Source organism: Pseudophryne corroboree, chromosome 2, assembly GCF_028390025.1.
Source record: "Pseudophryne corroboree isolate aPseCor3 chromosome 2, aPseCor3.hap2, whole genome shotgun sequence".
Taxonomy (NCBI): Eukaryota; Metazoa; Chordata; class Amphibia; order Anura; family Myobatrachidae; genus Pseudophryne; species Pseudophryne corroboree.
Genome location: NC_086445.1, coordinates 1042769988 through 1042795389, shown reverse-complemented (window position 1 = coordinate 1042795389; position 25402 = coordinate 1042769988). Strand labels below are relative to the sequence as shown.

General features: G+C 45.9%; 1 protein-coding gene across 9 annotated transcripts in view; it reads left to right on the top strand.

The window, feature by feature from the left end:
* STXBP5L (syntaxin binding protein 5L) overlaps positions 1-23199 on the top strand; it is a 619515-nt gene extending 596316 nt beyond the window's left edge. For all 9 annotated transcript variants that reach the window (XM_063956843.1, XM_063956842.1, XM_063956846.1 and 6 more), the window contains one exon: positions 22390-23199. In XM_063956843.1, coding sequence (XP_063812913.1) covers positions 22390-22431 — 42 coding nt within the window. In that variant the 3' untranslated portion in view covers positions 22432-23199. The remainder of the gene's footprint in view (positions 1-22389) is intronic.
* Positions 23200-25402: the final 2203 nt, after the last annotated feature.

Sequence of the window (25402 nt, the reverse complement as noted above, 5' to 3'; positions counted from 1 at the left end):
TCTCACTGCCAGTATGTGAAGATCTGCAGAGCATTCCCTCTACTCTCACTGCCAGTATATAGAAATCTGCAGAGCATTCCCTCTACTCTCTCACTGCCAGTATGTGAAGATCTGCAGAGCATTCCCTCTACTCTCACTGCCAGTATATAGAAATCTGCAGAGCATTCCCTCTACTCTCTAACTGCCAGTATGTGTAGATCTGCAGAGCATTCCATCTCCTCTCATGCCAGTATATAGAAATCTGCAAAGCATTCCCTCTACTCTCTCACTGCCAGTATATGTAGGTCTGCAGAGCATTCCATCTCCTTTGTTACTGCCAGTATGTGTAGATCTGCAGAGCATTCTGTCTCCTCACTGCCAGTTTATGTAGGTCTGCAGAGCATTTAATCTCCTCTCTCACTGCCAGTATATAGAAATCTGCAGAGCATTCCCTCTACTCTCTCACTGCCAGTATATGTAGGTCTGCAGAGCATTCCATCTCTTTTCTCACTGCCAGTATATAGAAATCTGCAGAGCATTCCATCTCCTTTCTCACTGCCAGTATATAGAAATCTGCAGAGCATTCCATCTACTCTCACTGCCAGTATATAGAAATCTGCAGAGCATTCCATCTACTCTCTCACTGCCAGTATGTGTAGATCTGCAGAGCATTCCCTCTACTCTCACTGCCAGTATATAGAAATCTGCAGAGCATTCCCTCTACTCTCTCACTGCCAGTATGTGTAGATCTGCAGAGCATTCCCTCTACTCTCACTGCCAGTATATAGAAATCTGCAGAGCATTCCCTCTACTCTCTCACTGCCAGTATATGTAAGTCTGCAGAGCATTCCATCTCCTTTGTCACTGCCAGTATGTGTAGATCTGCAGAGCATTCTGTCTCCTCACTGCCAGTTTATGTAGGTCTGCAGAGCATTTAATCTCCTCTCTCACTGCCAGTATATAGAAATCTGCAGAGCATTCCATCTCCTCTCACTGCCAGTATATAGAAATCTGCAAAGCATTCCCTCTACTCTCTCACTGCCAGTATATGTAGGTCTGCAGAGCATTCCATCTCCTTTCTCACTGCCAGTATATAGAAACCTGCAGAGCATTCCATCTACTCTCTCACTGCCAGTATATAGAAATCTGCAGAGCATTCCATCAACTCTCTCCCTGCCAGTATGTGTAGATCTGCAGAGCATTCCATCTACTCTCTCACTGCCAGTATGTGTAGATCTGCAGAGCATTCCCTCTACTCTCTCACTGCCAGTATATTGAAATCTGCAGAGCATTCCCTCTACTCTCTCACTGCCAGTATGTGTAGATCTGCAGAGCATTCCCTCTACTCTCACTGCCAGTATATAGAAATCTGCAGAGCATTCCCTCTACTCTCTCACTGCCAGTATGTGAAGATCTGCAGAGCATTCCCTCTACTCTCACTGCCAGTATATAGAAATCTGCAGAGCATTCCCTCTACTCTCTAACTGCCAGTATGTGTAGATCTGCAGAGCATTCCATCTCCTCTCACTGCCAGTATATAGAAATCTGCAGAGCATTCCCTCTACTCTCTCACTGCCAGTATATGTAGGTCTGCAGAGCATTCCATCTCCTTTGTCACTGCCAGTATGTGTAGATCTGCAGAGCATTCTGTCTCCTCACTGCCAGTTTATGTAGGTCTGCAGAGCATTTAATCTCCTCTCTCACTGCCAGTATATAGAAATCTGCAGAGCATTCCATCTCCTCTCACTGCCAGTATATAGAAATCTGCAAAGCATTCCCTCTACTCTCTCACTGCCAGTATATGTAGGTCTGCAGAGCATTCCATCTCCTTTCTCACTGCCAGTATATAGAAATCTGCAGAGCATTTCATCTACTCTCTCACTGCCAGTGTATAGAAATCTGCAGAGCATTACCTCTACTCTGTCACTGCCAGTATGTGTAGATCTGCAGAGCATTCCATCTACTCTCTCACTGCCAGTATGTGTAGATCTGCAGAGCATTCCCTCTACTCTCACTGCCAGTATATAGAAATCTGCAGAGCATTCCCTCTACTCTCTCACTGCCAGTATGTGAAGATCTGCAGAGCATTCCATCTCCTCTCACTGCCAGTATATAGAAATCTGCAGAGCATTCCATCTACTCTCTCACTGCCAGTATATAGAAATCTGCAGAGCATTCCATCTACTCTCTCCCTGCCAGTATGTGTAGATCTGCAGAGCATTCCATCTACTCTCTCACTGCCAGTATGTGTAGATCTGCAGAGCATTCCCTCTACTCTCTCACTGCCAGTATATTGAAATCTGCAGAGCATTCCCTCTACTCTCTCACTGTCAGTATGTGTAGATCTGCAGAGCATTCCCTCTACTCTCACTGCCAGTATATAGAAATCTGCAGAGCATTCCCTCTACTCTCTCACTGCCAGTATAGTATGTGAAGATCTGCAGAGCATTCCCTCTACTCTCACTGCCAGTATATAGAAATCTGCAGAGCATTCCCTCTACTCTCTAACTGCCAGTATGTGTAGATCTGCAGAGCATTCCATCTCCTCTCACTGCCAGTATATAGAAATCTGCAGAGCATTCCCTCTACTCTCTCACTGCGAGTATATGTAGGTCTGCAGAGCATTCCATCTCCTTTGTCACTGCCAGTATGTGTAGATCTGCAGAGCATTCTGTCTCCTCACTGCCAGTTTATGTAGGTCTGCAGAGCATTTAATCTCCTCTCTCACTGCCAGTATATAGAAATCTGCAGAGCATTCCATCTCCTCTCACTTCCAGTATATAGAAATCTGCAAAGCATTCCCTCTACTCTCTCACTGCCAGTATATGTAGGTCTGCAGAGCATTCCATCTCCTTTCTCACTGCCAGTATATAGAAATCTGCAGAGCATTTCATCTACTCTCTCACTGCCAGTGTATAGAAATCTGCATAGCATTACCTCTACTCTGTCACTGCCAGTATGTGTAGATCTGCAGAGCATTCCATCTACTCTCTCACTGCCAGTATGTGTAGATCTGCAGAGCATTCCCTCTACTCTCACTGCCAGTATATAGAAATCTGCAGAGCATTCCCTCTACTCTCTCACTGCCAGTATATAGAAATCTGCAGAGCATTCCCTCTACTCTCTTACTGCCAGTATGTGTAGATCTGCAGAGCATTCCCTCTACTCTCACTGTCAGTATATAGAAATCTTCAGAGCATTCCCTCTACTCTCTCACTGCCAGTATGTGAAGATCTGCAGAGCATTCCCTCTACTCTCACTGCCAGTATATAGAAATCTGCAGAGCATTCCCTCTACTCTCTAACTGCCAGTATGTGTAGATCTGCAGAGCATTCCCTCTACTCTCTCACTGCCAGTATATAGAAATCTGCAGAGCATTCCCTCTACTCTCTCACTGCCAGTATGTGTAGATCTGCAGAGCATTCCCTCTACTCTCACTGCCAGTATATAGAAATCTGCAGAGCATTCCCTCTACTCTCTCACTGCCAGTATGTGAAGATCTGCAGAGCATTCCCTCTACTCTCACTGCCAGTATATAGAAATCTGCAGAGCATTCCCTCTACTCTCTAACTGCCAGTATGTGTAGATCTGCAGAGCATTCCATCTCCTCTCACTGCCAGTATATAGAAATCTGCAGAGCATTCCCTCTACTCTCTCACTGCCAGTATATGTAAGTCTGCAGAGCATTCCATCTCCTTTGTCACTGCCAGTATGTGTAGATCTGCAGAGCATTCTGTCTCCTCACTGCCAGTTTATGTAGGTCTGCAGAGCATTTAATCTCCTCTCTCACTGCCAGTATATAGAAATCTGCAGAGCATTCCATCTCCTCTCACTACATGTATATAGAAATCTGCAAAGCATTCCCTCTACTCTCTCACTGCCAGTATATGTAGGTCTGCAGAGCATTCCATCTCCTTTCTCACTGCCAGTATATAGAAATCTGCAGAGCATTCCATCTACTCTCTCACTGCCAGTATATAGAAATCTGCAGAGCATTCCATCTACTCTCTCCCTGCCAGTATGTGTAGATCTGCAGAGCATTCCATCTACTCTCTCACTGCCAGTATGTGTAGATCTGCAGAGCATTCCCTCTACTCTCTCACTGCCAGTATATTGAAATCTGCAGAGCATTCCCTCTACTCTCTCACTGCCAGTATGTGTAGATCTGCAGAGCATTCCCTCTACTCTCACTGCCAGTATATAGAAATCTGCAGAGCATTCCCTCTACTCTCTCACTGCCAGTATAGTATGTGAAGATCTGCAGAGCATTCCCTCTACTCTCACTGCCAGTATATAGAAATCTGCAGAGCATTCCCTCTACTCTCTAACTGCCAGTATGTGTAGATCTGCAGAGCATTCCATCTCCTCTCACTGCCAGTATGTGTAGATCTGCAGAGCATTCTGTCTCCTCACTGCCAGTTTATGTAGGTCTGCAGAGCATTTAATCTCTCTCTCTGCCAGTATATAGAAATCTGCAGAGCATTCCATCTCCTCTCACTGCCAGTATATAGAAATCTGCAAAGCATTCCCTCTCCTCTCTCACTGCCAGTATATGTAGGTCTGCAGAGCATTCCATCTCCTTTCTCACTGCCAGTATATAGAAATCTGCAGAGCATTTCATCTACTCTCTCACTGCCAGTGTATAGAAATCTGCAGAGCATTACCTCTACTCTGTCACTGCCAGTATGTGTAGATCTGCAGAGCATTCCATCTACTCTCTCACTGCCAGTATGTGTAGATCTGCAGAGCATTCCCTCTACTCTCACTGCCAGTATATAGAAATCTGCAGAGCATTCCCTCTACTCTCTCACTGCCAGTATGTGTAGATCTGCAGAGCATTCCCTCTACTACCACTGCCAGTATTTAGAAATCTGCAGAGCATTCCCGCTACTCTCTCATTGCCAGTATGTGAAGATCTGCAGAGCATTCCCTCTACTCTCACTGCCAGTATATAGAAATCTGCAGAGCATTCCCTCTACTCTCTAACTGCCAGTATGTGTAGATCTGCAGAGCATTCCATCTCCTCTCACTGCCAGTATATAGAAATCTGCAGAGCATTCCCTCTACTCTCTCACTGCCAGTATATGTAGGTCTGCAGAGCATTCCATCTCCTTTGTCACTGCCAGTATGTGTAGATCTGCAGAGCATTCCATCTCCTTTGTCACTGCCAGTATGTGTAGATCTGCAGAGCATTCTGTCTCCTCACTGCCAGTTTATGTAGGTCTGCAGAGCATTTAATCTCCTCTCTCACTGCCAGTATATAGAAATCTGCAGAGCATTCCATCTCCTCTCACTGCCAGTATATAGAAATCTGCAAAGCATTCCCTCTACTCTCTCACTGCCAGTATATGTAGGTGTGCAGAGCATTCCATTTCCTTTCTCACTGCCAGTATATAGAAATCTGCAGAGCATTCCATCTACTCTCACTGCCAGTATATAGAAATCTGCAGAGCATTCCATCTACTCTCACTGCCAGTATATAAAAATCTGCAGAGCATTCCATCTACTCTCTCACTGCCAGTATGTGTAGATCTGCAGAGCATTCCCTCTACTCTCACTGCCAGTATATAGAAATCTGCAGAGCATTCCCTCTACTCTCTCACTGCCAGTATATGTAGGTCTGCAGAGCATTCCATCTCCTTTGTCACTGCCAGTATGTGTAGATCTGCAGAGCATTCTGTCTCCTCACTGCCAGTTTATGTAGGTCTGCAGAGCATTTAATCTCCTCTCTCACTACCAGTATATAGAAATCTGCAGAGCATTCCATCTCCTCTCACAGCCAGTATATAGAAATCTGCAAAGCATTCCCTCTACTCTCTCACTGCCAGTATATGTAGGTCTGCAGAGCATTCCATCTCCTTTCTCACTGCCAGTATATAGAAATCTGCAGAGCATTCCATCTACTCTCTCACTGCCAGTATATAGAAATCTGCAGAGCATTCCATCTACTCTCACTGCCAGTATGTGTAGATCTGCAGAGCATTCTATCTACTCTCTCACTGCCAGTATGTGTAGATCTGCAGAGCATTCCCTCTACTCTCTCACTGCCAGTATATAGAAATATGCAGAGCATTCCCTCTACTCTCTCACTGCTAGTATGTGTAGATCTGCAGAGCATTCCCTCTACTCTCACTGCCAGTATTTAGAAATCTGCAGAGCATTCCCGCTACTCTCTCACTGCCAGTATGTGAAGATCTGCAGAGCATTCCCTCTACTCTCACTGCCAGTATATAGAAATCTGCAGAGCATTCCCTCTACTCTCTAACTGCCAGTATGTGTAGATCTGCAGAGCATTCCATCTCCTCTGACTGCCAGTATATAGAAATCTGCAGAGCATTCCCTCTACTCTCTCACTGCCAGTATATGTAGGTCTGCAGAGCATTCCATCTCCTTTGTCACTGCCAGTATGTGTAGATCTGCAGAGCATTCTGTCTCCTCACTGCCAGTTTATGTAGGTCTGCAGAGCATTTAATCTCCTCTCTCACTGCCAGTATATAGAAATCTGCAGAGCATTCCATCTCCTCTCACTGCCAGTATATAGAAATCTGCAAAGCATTCCCTCTACTCTCTCACTGCCAGTATATGTAGGTCTGCAGAGCATTCCATTTCCTTTCTCACTGCCAGTATATAGAAATCTGCAGAGCATTCCATCTCCTCTCACTGCCAGTATATAGAAATCTGCAGAGCATTCCATCTACTCTCACTGCCAGTATATAAAAATCTGCAGAGCATTCCATCTACTCTCTCACTGCCAGTATGTGTAGATCTGCAGAGCATTCCATCTCCTCTCACTGCCAGTATATAGAAATCTGCAGAGCATTCCATCTACTCTCACTGCCAGTATATAGAAATCTGCAGAGCATTCCCTCTACTCTCTCACTGCCAGTATGTGTAGATCTGCAGAGCATTCCCTCTACTCTCACTGCCAGTATATAGAAATCTGCAGAGCATTCCCTCTACTCTCTCACTGCCAGTATGTGAAGATCTGCAGAGCATTCCATCTCCTCTCACTGCCAGTATATAGAAATCTGCAGAGCATTCCCTCTACTCTCTCACTGCCAGTATATGTAAGTCTGCAGAGCATTCCATCTCCTTTGTCACTGCCAGTATGTGTAGATCTGCAGAGCATTCTGTCTCCTCACTGCCAGTTTATGTAGGTCTGCAGAGCATTTAATCTCCTCTCTCACTGCCAGTATATAGAAATCTGCAGAGCATTCCATCTCCTCTCACTGCAAGTATATAGAAATCTGCAAAGCATTCCCTCTACTCTCTCACTGCCAGTATATGTAGGTCTGCAGAGCATTCCATCTCCTTTCTCACTGCCAGTATATAGAAATCTGCAGAGCATTCCATCTACTCTCTCACTGCCAGTATATAGAAATCTGCAGAGCATTCCATCTACTCTCACTGCCAGTATGTGTAGATCTGCAGAGCATTCTATCTACTCTCTCACTGCCAGTATGTGTAGATCTGCAGAGCATTCCCTCTGCTCTCTCACTGCCAGTATATAGAAATATGCAGAGCATTCCCTCTACTCTCTCACTGCCAGTATGTGAAGATCTGTAGAGCATTCCCTCTACTCTCTCACTGCCAGTATATGTAAGTCTGCAGAGCATTCCATCTCCTTTGTCACTGCCAGTATGTGTAGATCTGCAGAGCATTCTGTCTCCTCTCACTTCCAGTATATAGAAATCTGCAAAGCATTCCCTCTACTCTCTCACTGCCAGTATATGTAGGTCTGCAGAGCATTCCATCTCCTTTCTCACTGCCAGTATATAGAAATCTGCAGAGCATTCCATCTACTCTCACTGCCAGTATATAGAAATCTGCAGAGCATTCCATCTACTCTCTCACTGCCAGTATGTGTAGATCTGCAGAGCATTCCCTCTACTCTCACTGCCAGTATATAGAAATCTGCAGAGCATTCCCTCTACTCTCTCACTGCCAGTATGTGTAGATCTGCAGAGCATTCCCTCTACTCTCACTGCCAGTATATAGAAATCTGCAGAGCATTCCCTCTACTCTCTCACTGCCAGTATATGTAAGTCTGCAGAGCATTCCATCTCCTTTGTCACTGCCAGTATGTGTAGATCTGCAGAGCATTCTGTCTCCTCACTGCCAGTTTATGTAGGTCTGCAGAGCATTTAATCTCCTCTCTCACTGCCAGTATATAGAAATCTGCAGAGCATTCCATCTCCTCTCACTGCCAGTATATAGAAACCTGCAGAGCATTCCATCTACTCTCTCACTGCCAGTATATAGAAATCTGCAGAGCATTCCATCAACTCTCTCCCTGCCAGTATGTGTAGATCTGCAGAGCATTCCATCTACTCTCTCACTGCCAGTATGTGTAGATCTGCAGAGCATTCCCTCTACTCTCTCACTGCCAGTATATTGAAATCTGCAGAGCATTCCCTCTACTCTCTCACTGCCAGTATGTGTAGATCTGCAGAGCATTCCCTCTACTCTCACTGCCAGTATATAGAAATCTGCAGAGCATTCCCTCTACTCTCTCACTGCCAGTATGTGAAGATCTGCAGAGCATTCCCTCTACTCTCACTGCCAGTATATAGAAATCTGCAGAGCATTCCCTCTACTCTCTAACTGCCAGTATGTGTAGATCTGCAGAGCATTCCATCTCCTCTCACTGCCAGTATATAGAAATCTGCAGAGCATTCCCTCTACTCTCTCACTGCCAGTATATGTAGGTCTGCAGAGCATTCCATCTCCTTTGTCACTGCCAGTATGTGTAGATCTGCAGAGCATTCTGTCTCCTCACTGCCAGTTTATGTAGGTCTGCAGAGCATTTAATCTCCTCTCTCACTGCCAGTATATAGAAATCTGCAGAGCATTCCATCTCCTCTCACTGCCAGTATATAGAAATCTGCAAAGCATTCCCTCTACTCTCTCACTGCCAGTATATGTAGGTCTGCAGAGCATTCCATCTCCTTTCTCACTGCCAGTATATAGAAATCTGCAGAGCATTTCATCTACTCTCTCACTGCCAGTGTATAGAAATCTGCAGAGCATTACCTCTACTCTGTCACTGCCAGTATGTGTAGATCTGCAGAGCATTCCATCTACTCTCTCACTGCCAGTATGTGTAGATCTGCAGAGCAGTCCCTCTACTCTCACTGCCAGTATATAGAAATCTGCAGAGCATTCCCTCTACTCTCTCACTGCCAGTATGTGAAGATCTGCAGAGCATTCCATCTCCTCTCACTGCCAGTATATAGAAATCTGCAGAGCATTCCATCTACTCTCTCACTGCCAGTATATAGAAATCTGCAGAGCATTCCATCTACTCTCTCCCTGCCAGTATGTGTAGATCTGCAGAGCATTCCATCTACTCTCTCACTGCCAGTATGTGTAGATCTGCAGAGCATTCCCTCTACTCTCTCACTGCCAGTATATTGAAATCTGCAGAGCATTCCCTCTACTCTCTCACTGTCAGTATGTGTAGATCTGCAGAGCATTCCCTCTACTCTCACTGCCAGTATATAGAAATCTGCAGAGCATTCCCTCTACTCTCTCACTGCCAGTATAGTATGTGAAGATCTGCAGAGCATTCCCTCTACTCTCACTGCCAGTATATAGAAATCTGCAGAGCATTCCCTCTACTCTCTAACTGCCAGTATGTGTAGATCTGCAGAGCATTCCATCTCCTCTCACTGCCAGTATATAGAAATCTGCAGAGCATTCCCTCTACTCTCTCACTGCGAGTATATGTAGGTCTGCAGAGCATTCCATCTCCTTTGTCACTGCCAGTATGTGTAGATCTGCAGAGCATTCTGTCTCCTCACTGCCAGTTTATGTAGGTCTGCAGAGCATTTAATCTCCTCTCTCACTGCCAGTATATAGAAATCTGCAGAGCATTCCATCTCCTCTCACTTCCAGTATATAGAAATCTGCAAAGCATTCCCTCTACTCTCTCACTGCCAGTATATGTAGGTCTGCAGAGCATTCCATCTCCTTTCTCACTGCCAGTATATAGAAATCTGCAGAGCATTTCATCTACTCTCTCACTGCCAGTGTATAGAAATCTGCATAGCATTACCTCTACTCTGTCACTGCCAGTATGTGTAGATCTGCAGAGCATTCCATCTACTCTCTCACTGCCAGTATGTGTAGATCTGCAGAGCATTCCCTCTACTCTCACTGCCAGTATATAGAAATCTGCAGAGCATTCCCTCTACTCTCTCACTGCCAGTATATAGAAATCTGCAGAGCATTCCCTCTACTCTCTTACTGCCAGTATGTGTAGATCTGCAGAGCATTCCCTCTACTCTCACTGTCAGTATATAGAAATCTTCAGAGCATTCCCTCTACTCTCTCACTGCCAGTATGTGAAGATCTGCAGAGCATTCCCTCTACTCTCACTGCCAGTATATAGAAATCTGCAGAGCATTCCCTCTACTCTCTAACTGCCAGTATGTGTAGATCTGCAGAGCATTCCCTCTACTCTCTCACTGCCAGTATATAGAAATCTGCAGAGCATTCCCTCTACTCTCTCACTGCCAGTATGTGTAGATCTGCAGAGCATTCCCTCTACTCTCACTGCCAGTATATAGAAATCTGCAGAGCATTCCCTCTACTCTCTCACTGCCAGTATGTGAAGATCTGCAGAGCATTCCCTCTACTCTCACTGCCAGTATATAGAAATCTGCAGAGCATTCCCTCTACTCTCTAACTGCCAGTATGTGTAGATCTGCAGAGCATTCCATCTCCTCTCACTGCCAGTATATAGAAATCTGCAGAGCATTCCCTCTACTCTCTCACTGCCAGTATATGTAAGTCTGCAGAGCATTCCATCTCCTTTGTCACTGCCAGTATGTGTAGATCTGCAGAGCATTCTGTCTCCTCACTGCCAGTTTATGTAGGTCTGCAGAGCATTTAATCTCCTCTCTCACTGCCAGTATATAGAAATCTGCAGAGCATTCCATCTCCTCTCACTACATGTATATAGAAATCTGCAAAGCATTCCCTCTACTCTCTCACTGCCAGTATATGTAGGTCTGCAGAGCATTCCATCTCCTTTCTCACTGCCAGTATATAGAAATCTGCAGAGCATTCCATCTACTCTCTCACTGCCAGTATATAGAAATCTGCAGAGCATTCCATCTACTCTCTCCCTGCCAGTATGTGTAGATCTGCAGAGCATTCCATCTACTCTCTCACTGCCAGTATGTGTAGATCTGCAGAGCATTCCCTCTACTCTCTCACTGCCAGTATATTGAAATCTGCAGAGCATTCCCTCTACTCTCTCACTGCCAGTATGTGTAGATCTGCAGAGCATTCCCTCTACTCTCACTGCCAGTATATAGAAATCTGCAGAGCATTCCCTCTACTCTCTCACTGCCAGTATAGTATGTGAAGATCTGCAGAGCATTCCCTCTACTCTCACTGCCAGTATATAGAAATCTGCAGAGCATTCCCTCTACTCTCTAACTGCCAGTATGTGTAGATCTGCAGAGCATTCCATCTCCTCTCACTGCCAGTATGTGTAGATCTGCAGAGCATTCTGTCTCCTCACTGCCAGTTTATGTAGGTCTGCAGAGCATTTAATCTCTCTCACTGCCAGTATATAGAAATCTGCAGAGCATTCCATCTCCTCTCACTGCCAGTATATAGAAATCTGCAAAGCATTCCCTCTCCTCTCTCACTGCCAGTATATGTAGGTCTGCAGAGCATTCCATCTCCTTTCTCACTGCCAGTATATAGAAATCTGCAGAGCATTTCATCTACTCTCTCACTGCCAGTGTATAGAAATCTGCAGAGCATTACCTCTACTCTGTCACTGCCAGTATGTGTAGATCTGCAGAGCATTCCATCTACTCTCTCACTGCCAGTATGTGTAGATCTGCAGAGCATTCCCTCTACTCTCACTGCCAGTATATAGAAATCTGCAGAGCATTCCCTCTACTCTCTCACTGCCAGTATGTGTAGATCTGCAGAGCATTCCCTCTACTACCACTGCCAGTATTTAGAAATCTGCAGAGCATTCCCGCTACTCTCTCATTGCCAGTATGTGAAGATCTGCAGAGCATTCCCTCTACTCTCACTGCCAGTATATAGAAATCTGCAGAGCATTCCCTCTACTCTCTAACTGCCAGTATGTGTAGATCTGCAGAGCATTCCATCTCCTCTCACTGCCAGTATATGGAAATCTGCAGAGCATTCCCTCTACTCTCTCACTGCCAGTATATGTAGGTCTGCAGAGCATTCCATCTCCTTTGTCACTGCCAGTATGTGTAGATCTGCAGAGCATTCCATCTCCTTTGTCACTGCCAGTATGTGTAGATCTGCAGAGCATTCTGTCTCCTCACTGCCAGTTTATGTAGGTCTGCAGAGCATTTAATCTCCTCTCTCACTGCCAGTATATAGAAATCTGCAGAGCATTCCATCTCCTCTCACTGCCAGTATATAGAAATCTGCAAAGCATTCCCTCTACTCTCTCACTGCCAGTATATGTAGGTGTGCAGAGCATTCCATTTCCTTTCTCACTGCCAGTATATAGAAATCTGCAGAGCATTCCATCTACTCTCACTGCCAGTATATAGAAATCTGCAGAGCATTCCATCTACTCTCACTGCCAGTATATAAAAATCTGCAGAGCATTCCATCTACTCTCTCACTGCCAGTATGTGTAGATCTGCAGAGCATTCCCTCTACTCTCACTGCCAGTATATAGAAATCTGCAGAGCATTCCCTCTACTCTCTAACTGCCAGTATGTGTAGATCTGCAGAGCATTCCCTCTACTCTCTCACTGCCAGTATATAGAAATCTGCAGAGCATTCCCTCTACTCTCTCACTGCCAGTATGTGTAGATCTGCAGAGCATTCCCTCTACTCTCACTGCCAGTATATAGAAATCTGCAGAGCATTCCCTCTACTCTCTCACTGCCAGTATGTGAAGATCTGCAGAGCATTCCCTCTACTCTCACTGCCAGTATATAGAAATCTGCAGAGCATTCCCTCTACTCTCTCACTGCCAGTATAGTATGTGAAGATCTGCAGAGCATTCCCTCTACTCTCACTGCCAGTATATAGAAATCTGCAGAGCATTCCCTCTACTCTCTAACTGCCAGTATGTGTAGATCTGCAGAGCATTCCATCTCCTCTCACTGCCAGTATGTGTAGATCTGCAGAGCATTCTGTCTCCTCACTGCCAGTTTATGTAGGTCTGCAGAGCATTTAATCTCTCTCACTGCCAGTATATAGAAATCTGCAGAGCATTCCATCTCCTCTCACTGCCAGTATATAGAAATCTGCAAAGCATTCCCTCTCCTCTCTCACTGCCAGTATATGTAGGTCTGCAGAGCATTCCATCTCCTTTCTCACTGCCAGTATATAGAAATCTGCAGAGCATTTCATCTACTCTCTCACTGCCAGTGTATAGAAATCTGCAGAGCATTACCTCTACTCTGTCACTGCCAGTATGTGTAGATCTGCAGAGCATTCCATCTACTCTCTCACTGCCAGTATGTGTAGATCTGCAGAGCATTCCCTCTACTCTCACTGCCAGTATATAGAAATCTGCAGAGCATTCCCTCTACTCTCTCACTGCCAGTATGTGTAGATCTGCAGAGCATTCCCTCTACTACCACTGCCAGTATTTAGAAATCTGCAGAGCATTCCCGCTACTCTCTCATTGCCAGTATGTGAAGATCTGCAGAGCATTCCCTCTACTCTCACTGCCAGTATATAGAAATCTGCAGAGCATTCCCTCTACTCTCTAACTGCCAGTATGTGTAGATCTGCAGAGCATTCCATCTCCTCTCACTGCCAGTATATAGAAATCTGCAGAGCATTCCCTCTACTCTCTCGCTGCCAGTATATGTAGGTCTGCAGAGCATTCCATCTCCTTTGTCACTGCCAGTATGTGTAGATCTGCAGAGCATTCCATCTCCTTTGTCACTGCCAGTATGTGTAGATCTGCAGAGCATTCTGTCTCCTCACTGCCAGTTTATGTAGGTCTGCAGAGCATTTAATCTCCTCTCTCACTGCCAGTATATAGAAATCTGCAGAGCATTCCATCTCCTCTCACTGCCAGTATATAGAAATCTGCAAAGCATTCCCTCTACTCTCTCACTGCCAGTATATGTAGGTGTGCAGAGCATTCCATTTCCTTTCTCACTGCCAGTATATAGAAATCTGCAGAGCATTCCATCTACTCTCACTGCCAGTATATAGAAATCTGCAGAGCATTCCATCTACTCTCACTGCCAGTATATAAAAATCTGCAGAGCATTCCATCTACTCTCTCACTGCCAGTATGTGTAGATCTGCAGAGCATTCCCTCTACTCTCACTGCCAGTATATAGAAATCTGCAGAGCATTCCCTCTACTCTCTCACTGCCAGTATATGTAGGTCTGCAGAGCATTCCATCTCCTTTGTCACTGCCAGTATGTGTAGATCTGCAGAGCATTCTGTCTCCTCACTGCCAGTTTATGTAGGTCTGCAGAGCATTTAATCTCCTCTCTCACTGCCAGTATATAGAAATCTGCAGAGCATTCCATCTCCTCTCACAGCCAGTATATAGAAATCTGCAAAGCATTCCCTCTACTCTCTCACTGCCAGTATATGTAGGTCTGCAGAGCATTCCATCTCCTTTCTCACTGCCAGTATATAGAAATCTGCAGAGCATTCCATCTACTCTCTCACTGCCAGTATATAGAAATCTGCAGAGCATTCCATCTACTCTCACTGCCAGTATGTGTAGATCTGCAGAGCATTCTATCTACTCTCTCACTGCCAGTATGTGTAGATCTGCAGAGCATTCCCTCTACTCTCTCACTGCCAGTATATAGAAATATGCAGAGCATTCCCTCTACTCTCTCACTGCTAGTATGTGTAGATCTGCAGAGCATTCCCTCTACTCTCACTGCCAGTATTTAGAAATCTGCAGAGCATTCCCGCTACTCTCTCACTGCCAGTATGTGAAGATCTGCAGAGCATTCCCTCTACTCTCACTGCCAGTATATAGAAATCTGCAGAGCATTCCCTCTACTCTCTAACTGCCAGTATGTGTAGATCTGCAGAGCATTCCATCTCCTCTGACTGCCAGTATATAGAAATCTGCAGAGCATTCCCTCTACTCTCTCACTGCCAGTATATGTAGGTCTGCAGAGCATTCCATCTCCTTTGTCACTGCCAGTATGTGTAGATCTGCAGAGCATTCTGTCTCCTCACTGCCAGTTTATGTAGGTCTGCAGAGCATTTAATCTCCTCTCTCACTGCCAGTATATAGAAATCTGCAGAGCATTCCATCTCCTCTCACTGCCAGTATATAGAAATCTGCAAAGCATTCCCTCTACTCTCTCACTGCCAGTATATGTAGGTCTGCAGAGCATTCCATTTCCTTTCTCACTGCCAGTATATAGAAATCTGCAGAGCATTCCATCTCCTCTCACTGCCAGTATATAGAAATCTGCAGAGCATTCCATCTACTCTCACTGCCAGTATATAAAAATCTGCAGAGCATTCCATCTACTCTCTCACTGCCAGTATGTGTAGATCTGCAGAGCATTCCATCTCCTCTCACTGCCAGTATATAGAAATCTGCAGAGCATTCCCTCTACTCTCACTGCCAGTATATAGAAATCTGCAGAGCATTCCCTCTACTCTCTCACTGCCAGTATGTGAAGATCTGCAGAGCATTCCATCTCCTCTCACTGCCAGTATATAGAAATCTGCAGAGCATTCCCTCTACTCTCTCACTGCCAGTATATGTAAGTCTGCAGAGCATTCCATCTCCTTTGTCACTGCCAGTATGTGTAGATCTGCAGAGCATTCTGTCTCCTCACTGCCAGTTTATGTAGGTCTGCAGAGCATTTAATCTCCTCTCTCACTGCCAGTATATAGAAATCTGCAGAGCATTCCATCTCCTCTCACTGCAAGTATATAGAAATCTGCAAAGCATTCCCTCTACTCTCTCACTGCCAGTATATGTAGGTCTGCAGAGCATTCCATCTCCTTTCTCACTGCCAGTATATAGAAATCTGCAGAGCATTCCATCTACTCTCTCACTGCCAGTATATAGAAATCTGCAGAGCATTCCATCTACTCTCACTGCCAGTATGTGTAGATCTGCAGAGCATTCTATCTACTCTCTCACTGCCAGTATGTGTAGATCTGCAGAGCATTCCCTCTGCTCTCTCACTGCCAGTATATAGAAATATGCAGAGCATTCCCTCTACTCTCTCACTGCCAGTATGTGAAGATCTGTAGAGCATTCCCTCTACTCTCTCACTGCCAGTATATGCAAGTCTGCAGAGCATTCCATCTCCTTTGTCACTGCCAGTATGTGTAGATCTGCAGAGCATTCTGTCTCCTCACTGCCAGTTTATGTAGGTCTGCAGAGCATTTAATCTCCTCTCTCACTGCCAGTATATAGAAATCTGCAGTGCATTCCATCTCCTCTCACTGCAAGTATATAGAAATCTGCAAAGCATTCCCTCTACTCTCTCACTGCCAGTATATGTAGGTCTGCAGAGCATTCCATCTCCTTTCTCACTGCCAGTATATAGAAATCTGCAGAGCATTCCATCTACTCTCTCACTGCCAGTATATAGAAATCTGCAGAGCATTCCATCTACTCTCACTGCCAGTATGTGTAGATCTGCAGAGCATTCTATCTACTCTCTCACTGCCAGTATGTGTAGATCTGCAGAGCATTCCCTCTGCTCTCTCACTGCCAGTATATAGAAATATGCAGAGCATTCCCTCTACTCTCTCACTGCCAGTATGTGAAGATCTGTAGAGCATTCCCTCTACTCTCACTGCCAGTATATAGAAATCTGCAGAGCATTCCCTCTACTCTCTAACTGCCAGTATGTGTAGATCTGCAGAGCATTCCATCTCCTCTCACTGCCAGTATATAGAAATCTGCAGAGCATTCCCTCTACTCTCTCACTGCCAGTATGTGTAGATCTGCAGAGCATTCCCTCTACTCTCACTGCCAGTATGTGTAGATCTGCAGAGCATTCCCTCTACTCTCACTGCCAGTATGTGAAGATATGCAGAGCATTCCCTCTACTCTCACTGCTAGTATATCGAAATCTGCAGAGCATTCCCTCTACTCTCTAACTGCCAGTATGTGTAGATCTGCAGAGCATTTCATCTCCTCTCACTGCCAGTATATAGAAATCTGCAAAGCATTCCCTCTACTCTCTCACTGCCAGTATATAGAAATCTGCAGAGCATTCCATCTACTCTCACTGCCAGTATATAGAAATCTGCAGAGCATTACCTCTACTCTGTCACTGCCAGTATGTGTAGATCTGCAGAGCATTCCATCTACTCTCTCCTTGCCAGTATGTGTAAATCTGCAGAGCATTCCCTCTACTCTCTCACTGCCAGTATATAGAAATCTGCAGAGCATTCCCTCTACTCTCTCACTGCCAGTATGTGTAGATCTGCAGAGCATTCCCTCTACTCTCACTGCCAGTATATAGAAATCTGCAGAGCATTCCCTCTACTCTCACTGCCAGTATGTGAAGATCTGCAGAGCATTCCCTCTACTCTCACTGCCAGTATATAGAAATCTGCAGAGCATTCCCTCTACTCTCTGCCAGTATGTGTAGATCTGCAGAGCATTCCCTCTACTCTCACTGCCAGTATATAGAAATCTGCAGAGCATTCCCTCTACTCTCTCACTGCCAGTATATGTAGGTCTGCAGAGCATTCCATCTCCTTTGTCACTGCCAGTATGTGTAGATCTGCAGAGCATTCTGTCTCCTCACTGCCAGTTTATGTAGGTCTGCAGAGCATTTAATCTCCTCTCTCACTGCCAGTATATAGAAATCTGCAGAGCATTCCATCTCCTCTCACTGCCAGTATATAGAAATCTGCAAAGCATTCCCTCTACTCTCTCACTGCCAGTATATGTAGGTCTGCAGAGCATTCCATCTCCTTTCTCACTGCCAGTATATAGAAATCTGCAGAGCATTCCATCTACTCTCTCACTGCCAGTGTATAGAAATCTGCAGAGCATTACCTCTACTCTGTCACTGCCAGTATGTGTAGATCTGCAGAGCATTCCATCTACTCTCTCACTGCCAGTATGTGTAGATCTGCAGAGCATTCCCTCTACTCTCACTGCCAGTATATAGAAATCTGCAGAGCATTCCCTCTACTTTCTCACTGCCAGTATGTGTAGATCTGCAGAGCATTCCCTCTACTCTCACCGCCAGTATTTAGAAATCTGCAGAGCATTCCCTCTACTATCTCACTGCCAGTATGTGAAGTTCTGCAGAGCATTCCCTCTACTCTCACTGCCAGTATATAGAAATCTGCAGAGCATTCCCTCTACTCTCTCACTGCCAGTATATGTAGGTCTGCAGAGCATTCCATCTCCTTTGTCACTGCCAGTATGTGTAGATCTGCAGAGCATTCTGTCTCCTCACTGCCAGTTTATGTAGGTGTGCAGAGCATTTAATCTCCTCTCTCACTGCCAGTATATAGAAATCTGCAGAGCATTCCATCTCCTCTCACTGCCAGTATATAGAAATCTGCAAAGCATTCCCTCTACTCTCTCACTGCCAGTATATGTAGGTCTGCAGAGCATTCCATCTCCTTTCTCACTGCCAGTATATAGAAATCTGCAGAGCAATCCATCTACTCTCACTGCCAGTATATAGAAATCTGCAGAGCATTACCTCTACTCTGTCACTGCCAGTATGTGTAGATCTGCAGAGCATTCCATCTACTCTCTCCCTGCCAGTATGTGTAGATCTGCAGAGCATTCCCTCTACTCTCACTGCCAGTATTTAGAAATCTGCAGAGCATTCCCTCTACACTCTCACTGCCAGTATGTGTAGATCTGCAGAGCATTCCATCTACTCTCTCCCTGCCAGTATGTGTAGATCTGCAGAGCATTCCCTCTACTCTCACTGCCACTATTTAGAAATCTGCAGAGCATTCCCTCTACACTCTCACTGCCAGTATGTGTAGATCTGCAGAGCATTCCATCTACTCTCTCCCTGCCAGTATGTGTAGATCTGCAGAGCATTCCCTCTACTCTCACTGCCAGTATATAGAAATCTGCAGAGCATTCCCTCTACTCTCTCACTGCCAGTATGTGTAGATCTGCAGAGCATTTCCTCTACTCTCACTGCCAGTATGTGTAATCTGCAGAGCATTCCCTCTACTCTCTCACTGCCAGTATATAGAAATCTGCAGAGCATTCCCTCTACTCTCGCACTGCCAGTATGTGTAGATCTGCAGAGCATTTCCTCTACTCTCTCACTGCCAGTATGTGTAATCTGCAGAGCATTCCCTCTACTCTCTCACTGCCAGTATATAGAAATCTGCAGAGCATTCCCTCTACTCTCTCACTGCCAGTATGTGTAGATCTGCAGAGCATTCTGTCTCCTCACTGCCAGTTTATGTAGGTCTGCAGAGCATTTAATCTCCTCTCACTGCCAGTATATAGAAATCTGCAGAGCATTCCCTCTACTCTCTCACTGCCAGTATGTGTAGATCTGCAGAGCATTCCCTCTACTCTCACTGCCAGTATATAGAAATCTGCAGAGCATTCCCTCTACTCTCACTGCCAGTATGTGAAGATCTGCAGAGCATTCCCTCTACTCTCACTGCCAGTATATAGAAATCTGCAGAGCATTCCCTCTACTCTCTGCCAGTATGTGTAGATCTGCAGAGCATTCCATCTCCTCTCACTGCCAGTATATAGAAATCTGCAGAGCATTCCCTCTACTCTCTCACTGCCAGTATATGTAGGTCTGCAGAGCATTCCATCTCCTTTGTCACTGCCAGTATGTGTAGATCTGCAGAGCATTCTGTCTCCTCACTGCCAGTTTATGTAGGTCTGCAGAGCATTTAATCTCCTCTCTCACTGCCAGTATATAGAGATCTGCAGAGCATTCCATCTCCTCTCACTGCCAGTATATAGAAATCTGCAAAGCATTCCCTCTACTCTCTCACTGCCAGTATATGTAGGTCTGCAGAGCATTCCATCTCCTTTCTCACTGCCAGTATATAGAAATCTGCAGAGCATTCCATCTACTCTCTCACTGCCAGTGTATAGAAATCTGCAGAGCATTACCTCTACTCTGTCACTGCCAGTATGTGTAGATCTGCAGAGCATTCCATCTACTCTCTCACTGCCAGTATGTGTAGATCTGCAGAGCATTCCCTCTACTCTCACTGCCAGTATATAGAAATCTGCAGAGCATTCCCTCTACTTTCTCACTGCCAGTATGTGTAGATCTGCAGAGCATTCCCTCTACTCTCACTGCCAGTATGTGTAATCTGCAGAGCATTCCCTCTACTCTCTCACTGCCAGTATATAGAAATCTGCAGAGCATTCCCTCTACTCTCGCACTGCCAGTATGTGTAGATCTGCAGAGCATTTCCTCTACTCTCTCACTGCCAGTATGTGTAATCTGCAGAGCATTCCCTCTACTCTCTCACTGCCAGTATATAGAAATCTGCAGAGCATTCCCTCTACTCTCTCACTGCCAGTATGTGTAGATCTGCAGAGCATTCTGTCTCCTCACTGCCAGTTTATGTAGGTCTGCAGAGCATTTAATCTCCTCTCACTGCCAGTATATAGAAATCTGCAAAGCATTCCCTCTACTCTCTCACTGCCAGTATATGTAGGTCTGCAGAGCATTCCATCTCCTTTCTCACTGCCAGTATATAGAAATCTGCAGAGCATTCCATCTACTCTCACTGCCAGTATATAGAAATCTGCAGAGCATTACCTCTACTCTCTCACTGCCAGTATGTGTAGATCTGCAGAGCATTCCATCTACTCTCTCACTGCCAGTATGTGTAGATCTGCAGAGCATTTCCTCTACTCTCTCACTGCCAGTATATAGAAATATGCAGAGCATTCCCTCTACGCTCTCACTGCCAGTATATAGAAATCTGCAGAGCATTTCCTCTACTCTCTCACTGCCAGTATGTGTAATCTGCAGAGCATTCCCTCTACTCTCTCACTGCCAGTATATAGAAATCTGCAGAGCATTCCCTCTACTCTCTCACTGCCAGTATGTGTAGATCTGCAGAGCATTTCCTCTACTCTCTCACTGCCAGTATGTGTAATCTGCAGAGCATTCCCTCTACTCTCTCACTGCCAGTATATAGAAATCTGCAGAGCATTCCCTCTACTCTCGCACTGCCAGTATGTGTAGATCTGCAGAGCATTTCCTCTACTCTCTCACTGCCAGTATGTGTAATCTGCAGAGCATTCCCTCTACTCTCTCACTGCCAGTATATAGAAATCTGCAGAGCATTCCCTCTACTCTCTCACTGCCAGTATGTGTAGATCTGCAGAGCATTCTGTCTCCTCACTGCCAGTTTATGTAGGTCTGCAGAGCATTTAATCTCCTCTCACTGCCAGTATATAGAAATCTGCAAAGCATTCCCTCTACTCTCTCACTGCCAGTATATGTAGGTCTGCAGAGCATTCCATCTCCTTTCTCACTGAAAGTATATAGAAATCTGCAGAGCATTCCATCTACTCTCACTGCCAGTATATAGAAATCTGCAGAGCATTACCTCTACTCTCTCACTGCCAGTATGTGTAGATCTGCAGAGCATTCCATCTACTCTCTCACTGCCAGTATGTGTAGATCTGCAGAGCATTTCCTCTACTCTCTCACTGCCAGTATATAGAAATATGCAGAGCATTCCCTCTACGCTCTCACTGCCAGTATATAGAAATCTGCAGAGCATTTCCTCTACTCTCTCACTGCCAGTATGTGTAATCTGCAGAGCATTCCCTCTACTCTCTCACTGCCAGTATATAGAAATCTGCAGAGCATTCCCTCTACTCTCTCACTGCCAGTATGTGTAGATCTGCAGAGCATTTCCTCTACTCTCTCACTGCCAGTATGTGTAATCTGCAGAGCATTCCCTCTACTCTCTCACTGCCAGTATATAGAAATCTGCAGAGCATTCCCTCTACTCTCGCACTGCCAGTATGTGTAGATCTGCAGAGCATTTCCTCTACTCTCTCACTGCCAGTATGTGTAATCTGCAGAGCATTCCCTCTACTCTCTCACTGCCAGTATATAGAAATCTGCAGAGCATTCCCTCTACTCTCGCACTGCCAGTATGTGTAGATCTGCAGAGCATTTCCTCTACTCTCTCACTGCCAGTATGTGTAATCTGCAGAGCATTCCCTCTACTCTCTCACTGCCAGTATATAGAAATCTGCAGAGCATTCCCTCTACTCTCGCACTGCCAGTATGTGTAGATCTGCAGAGCATTTCCTCTACTCTCTCACTGCCAGTATGTGTAATCTGCAGAGCATTCCCTCTACTCTCTCACTGCCAGTATATAGAAATCTGCAGAGCATTCCCTCTACTCTCGCACTGCCAGTATGTGTAGATCTGCAGAGCATTGCTGACGCACAGTAACGCATTGTTCTCTCGCTGCAGCTGATGGTGAAACACAAGGACAAGAAGTGGTATCAGTTCTGAGCTGCGGTGCCGCGGGAGGAATGACGTCTCCGGCCTATCAGGGACTGCGCATTGACTCCAGCATTCTTCAGCATCACAGTGTGCAACACTTCATGGTGCGGTGTCCGCACAGGAGACGGTGCCGACAGTGAAGGGACATTCCGCACCGCTACCTTAGTGACCGCCCCCTTCCCTGCAGCCGAGACCAGCGGCGGAATCCCACCTCTTCAAGGACTTCTCACAAGGGCATGTCAACTTTTCTAAAGTGTTTTTCTGAAGACAAAATATAAGTGTCCTGTAAAACTAGGCTTCCGTGCGCTCCCGGCGCCAGACTGCGCAGACAACGTAGAACCCTAATTGCATGACAGGAAGAGCCGCATGCTGGGGAGAAAGGGTTTATAGAGACGCGGGAGGAAGGGAGCGTCTCTCACCGAGGTCAGAGCAGAGCGACAGTATTTCCATGTGTGCGCCTAGTTCCTCGCTACGTAACTTAGAGCTTTGTCTTTGCCGCACTTAGAGCCTCGCCGCGTCGTATCCTGCAGGAGAGGGCTGTACAGATGTATAAAGAGAGGAATTATATTTACGTCCCGGGCGCTGGGGTGTACCACCATCTACCACACACCTTATGTAAATGAGCCTACAGGCTGTGTACTGTAAGTGACTGTGGCGCACTGCCAGCAGTTTACAGGAGGTAGGTACCAGTCGCCCGGATCTTTCCATAGAATAGTTATACAAATTAAAGCAAAATGTATGTGTTTGAAATTAAAGTGTAATTTGACATCCCTTTAATGAGTGACTGATTTGTGCTTACTGAGCGGCAATGACGCCACGCACGACACCCTTACCGTGTGTATACGGGAGTCACGGCTCAATTCTACTGCGAGAGACAATAGGAGAGACTATATCTTACAGTACGGACCAGCCAGAAACTTCTATATATGTGAGGGCAGCCGCTTTCTGCACAGAATAAATACTATTGAGTGACATCACTGTGAGACGCTTGGTGCCTCATACCTCAGTTACGTTGATATTTCCTAGTCTGGATATGGTAATGGGCTGCCTCACTGTATAAATGAATATGGGATTTACAGGATACTATAATCTTCAATTGGTTGCGCCATACAGGATGAGTCTCCCATATAGAATATTCTGCGATACGTAATTTCTGGAGCGTGACTGAGATAGTGACGCCCCCGCTGTCTGATGGCGCAGTGCACACTCTTTCATGCAGAAGAGGATTTAATATATCTTATAAAATGCCCATCAGGCTGTGTGTTAGGTGTATATGACACAATAGCTATTCTACCCGTTCCTCACACGGGAGCTTCTGATTGTCACGGTTGGACATATAAATTAGTGTAATAATTTGGTAAATAGAGATGTAAATCTGAGACGTCTTAATGTAAGTAAATATTAATCCGTGGTTCTTGGCGTTACCCGAGGAGCACCCGCAGCAGATACGGTAACAAGTGACAGGAACATTTCTGTAGTTTATTACATTCTACACACTGGAGGTGCAATCCAAATTTTGATCCGATTGTCCATTTGGGCGTTATCGTTCACGCAACGCAAACCACGCATCGGTAATTACGTCATTATGTCACCCCCTTTTCATCCCCATAGGGGTGGGTTATTAAAATCCTAAATAACGTCGTTTTCCTATTTCCCACCTGAAGAATACCGATGTTACATTGCATCTTCCTCACATATCGGGAGTCAGTGAGTGAGGGCTTTCACATTTATATACTGTATATAGATAAATGCATTCCGCGGTTACACTTCAGTCACATCCCCAAGATATTATAATATGCAAATATTCCAAACTACAGAAAACGGTGATATCCAACATTCTGCTGGTCCTGTATATGGGAGACTCAGCAATGATGTTACCCGGTCCCACATGTCAGAGCTCTGCAGAGCGGCCAGTGGATGACTAGCACATGAATGTCAGAGTACAGGAGGTTCACATTAAATGGGGTCCTGCCATTGTGCTGGGGGGTATGCACTAACAGTCATGTCAGGAGTGTGCCAAATATTTATAATTTGTTTATACATTGGGCAACAGTGTTGGTGGGACTCAAGCAAAGGATTACATACAGCGTTGTGCACTAGTGTCATACGCAGCTCTTCCTCCTCCAGTGATTAGTGCAGTACCAGAGGAGCGCTGGCTGTGTCTCCACCCCTGAGCATGTGTGTGGTGTACCAGAGGAGCGCTGGCTGTGTCTCCGCCCCTGAGCATGTGTGTGGTGTACCAGAGGAGCGCTGGCTGTGTCTCCGCCCCTGAGCATGTGTGTGGTGTACCAGAGGAGCATTGGCTGTGTCTCCGCCCCTGAGCATCTGTGTGGTGTACCAGAGGAGCACTGGCTGTGTCTCCGCCCCTGAGCATCTGTGTGGTGTACCAGAGGAGCACTGGCTGTGTCTCCTCCCCTGAGCATCTGTGTGGTGTACCAGAGGAGCACTGGCTGTGTCTCCTCCCCTGAGCATGTGTGGTGTACCAGAGGAGCATTGGCTGTGTCTCCACCCCTGAGCATGTGTGGTGTACCAGAGGAGCATTGGCTGTGTCTCCGCCCCTGAGCATCTGTGTGGTGTACCAGAGGAGCACTGGCTGTGTCTCCGCCCCTGAGCATCTGTGTGGTGTACCAGAGGAGCACTGGCTGTGTCTCCGCCCCTGAGCATCTGTGTGGTGTACCAGAGGAGCACTGGCTGTGTCTCCTCCCCTGAGCATCTGTGTGGTGTACCAGAGGAGCATTGGCTGTGTCTCCACCCCTGAGCATGTGTGGTGTACCAGAGGAGCATTGGCTGTGTCTCCACCCCTGAGCATGTGTGGTGTACCAGAGGAGCATTGGCTGTGTCTCCGCCCCTGAGCATGTGTGGTGTACCAGAGGAGCATTGGCTGTGTCTCCGCCCCTGAGCATCTGTGTGGTGTACCAGAGGAGCACTGGCTGTGTCTCCGCCCCTGAGCATCTGTGTGGTGTACCAGAGGAGCACTGGC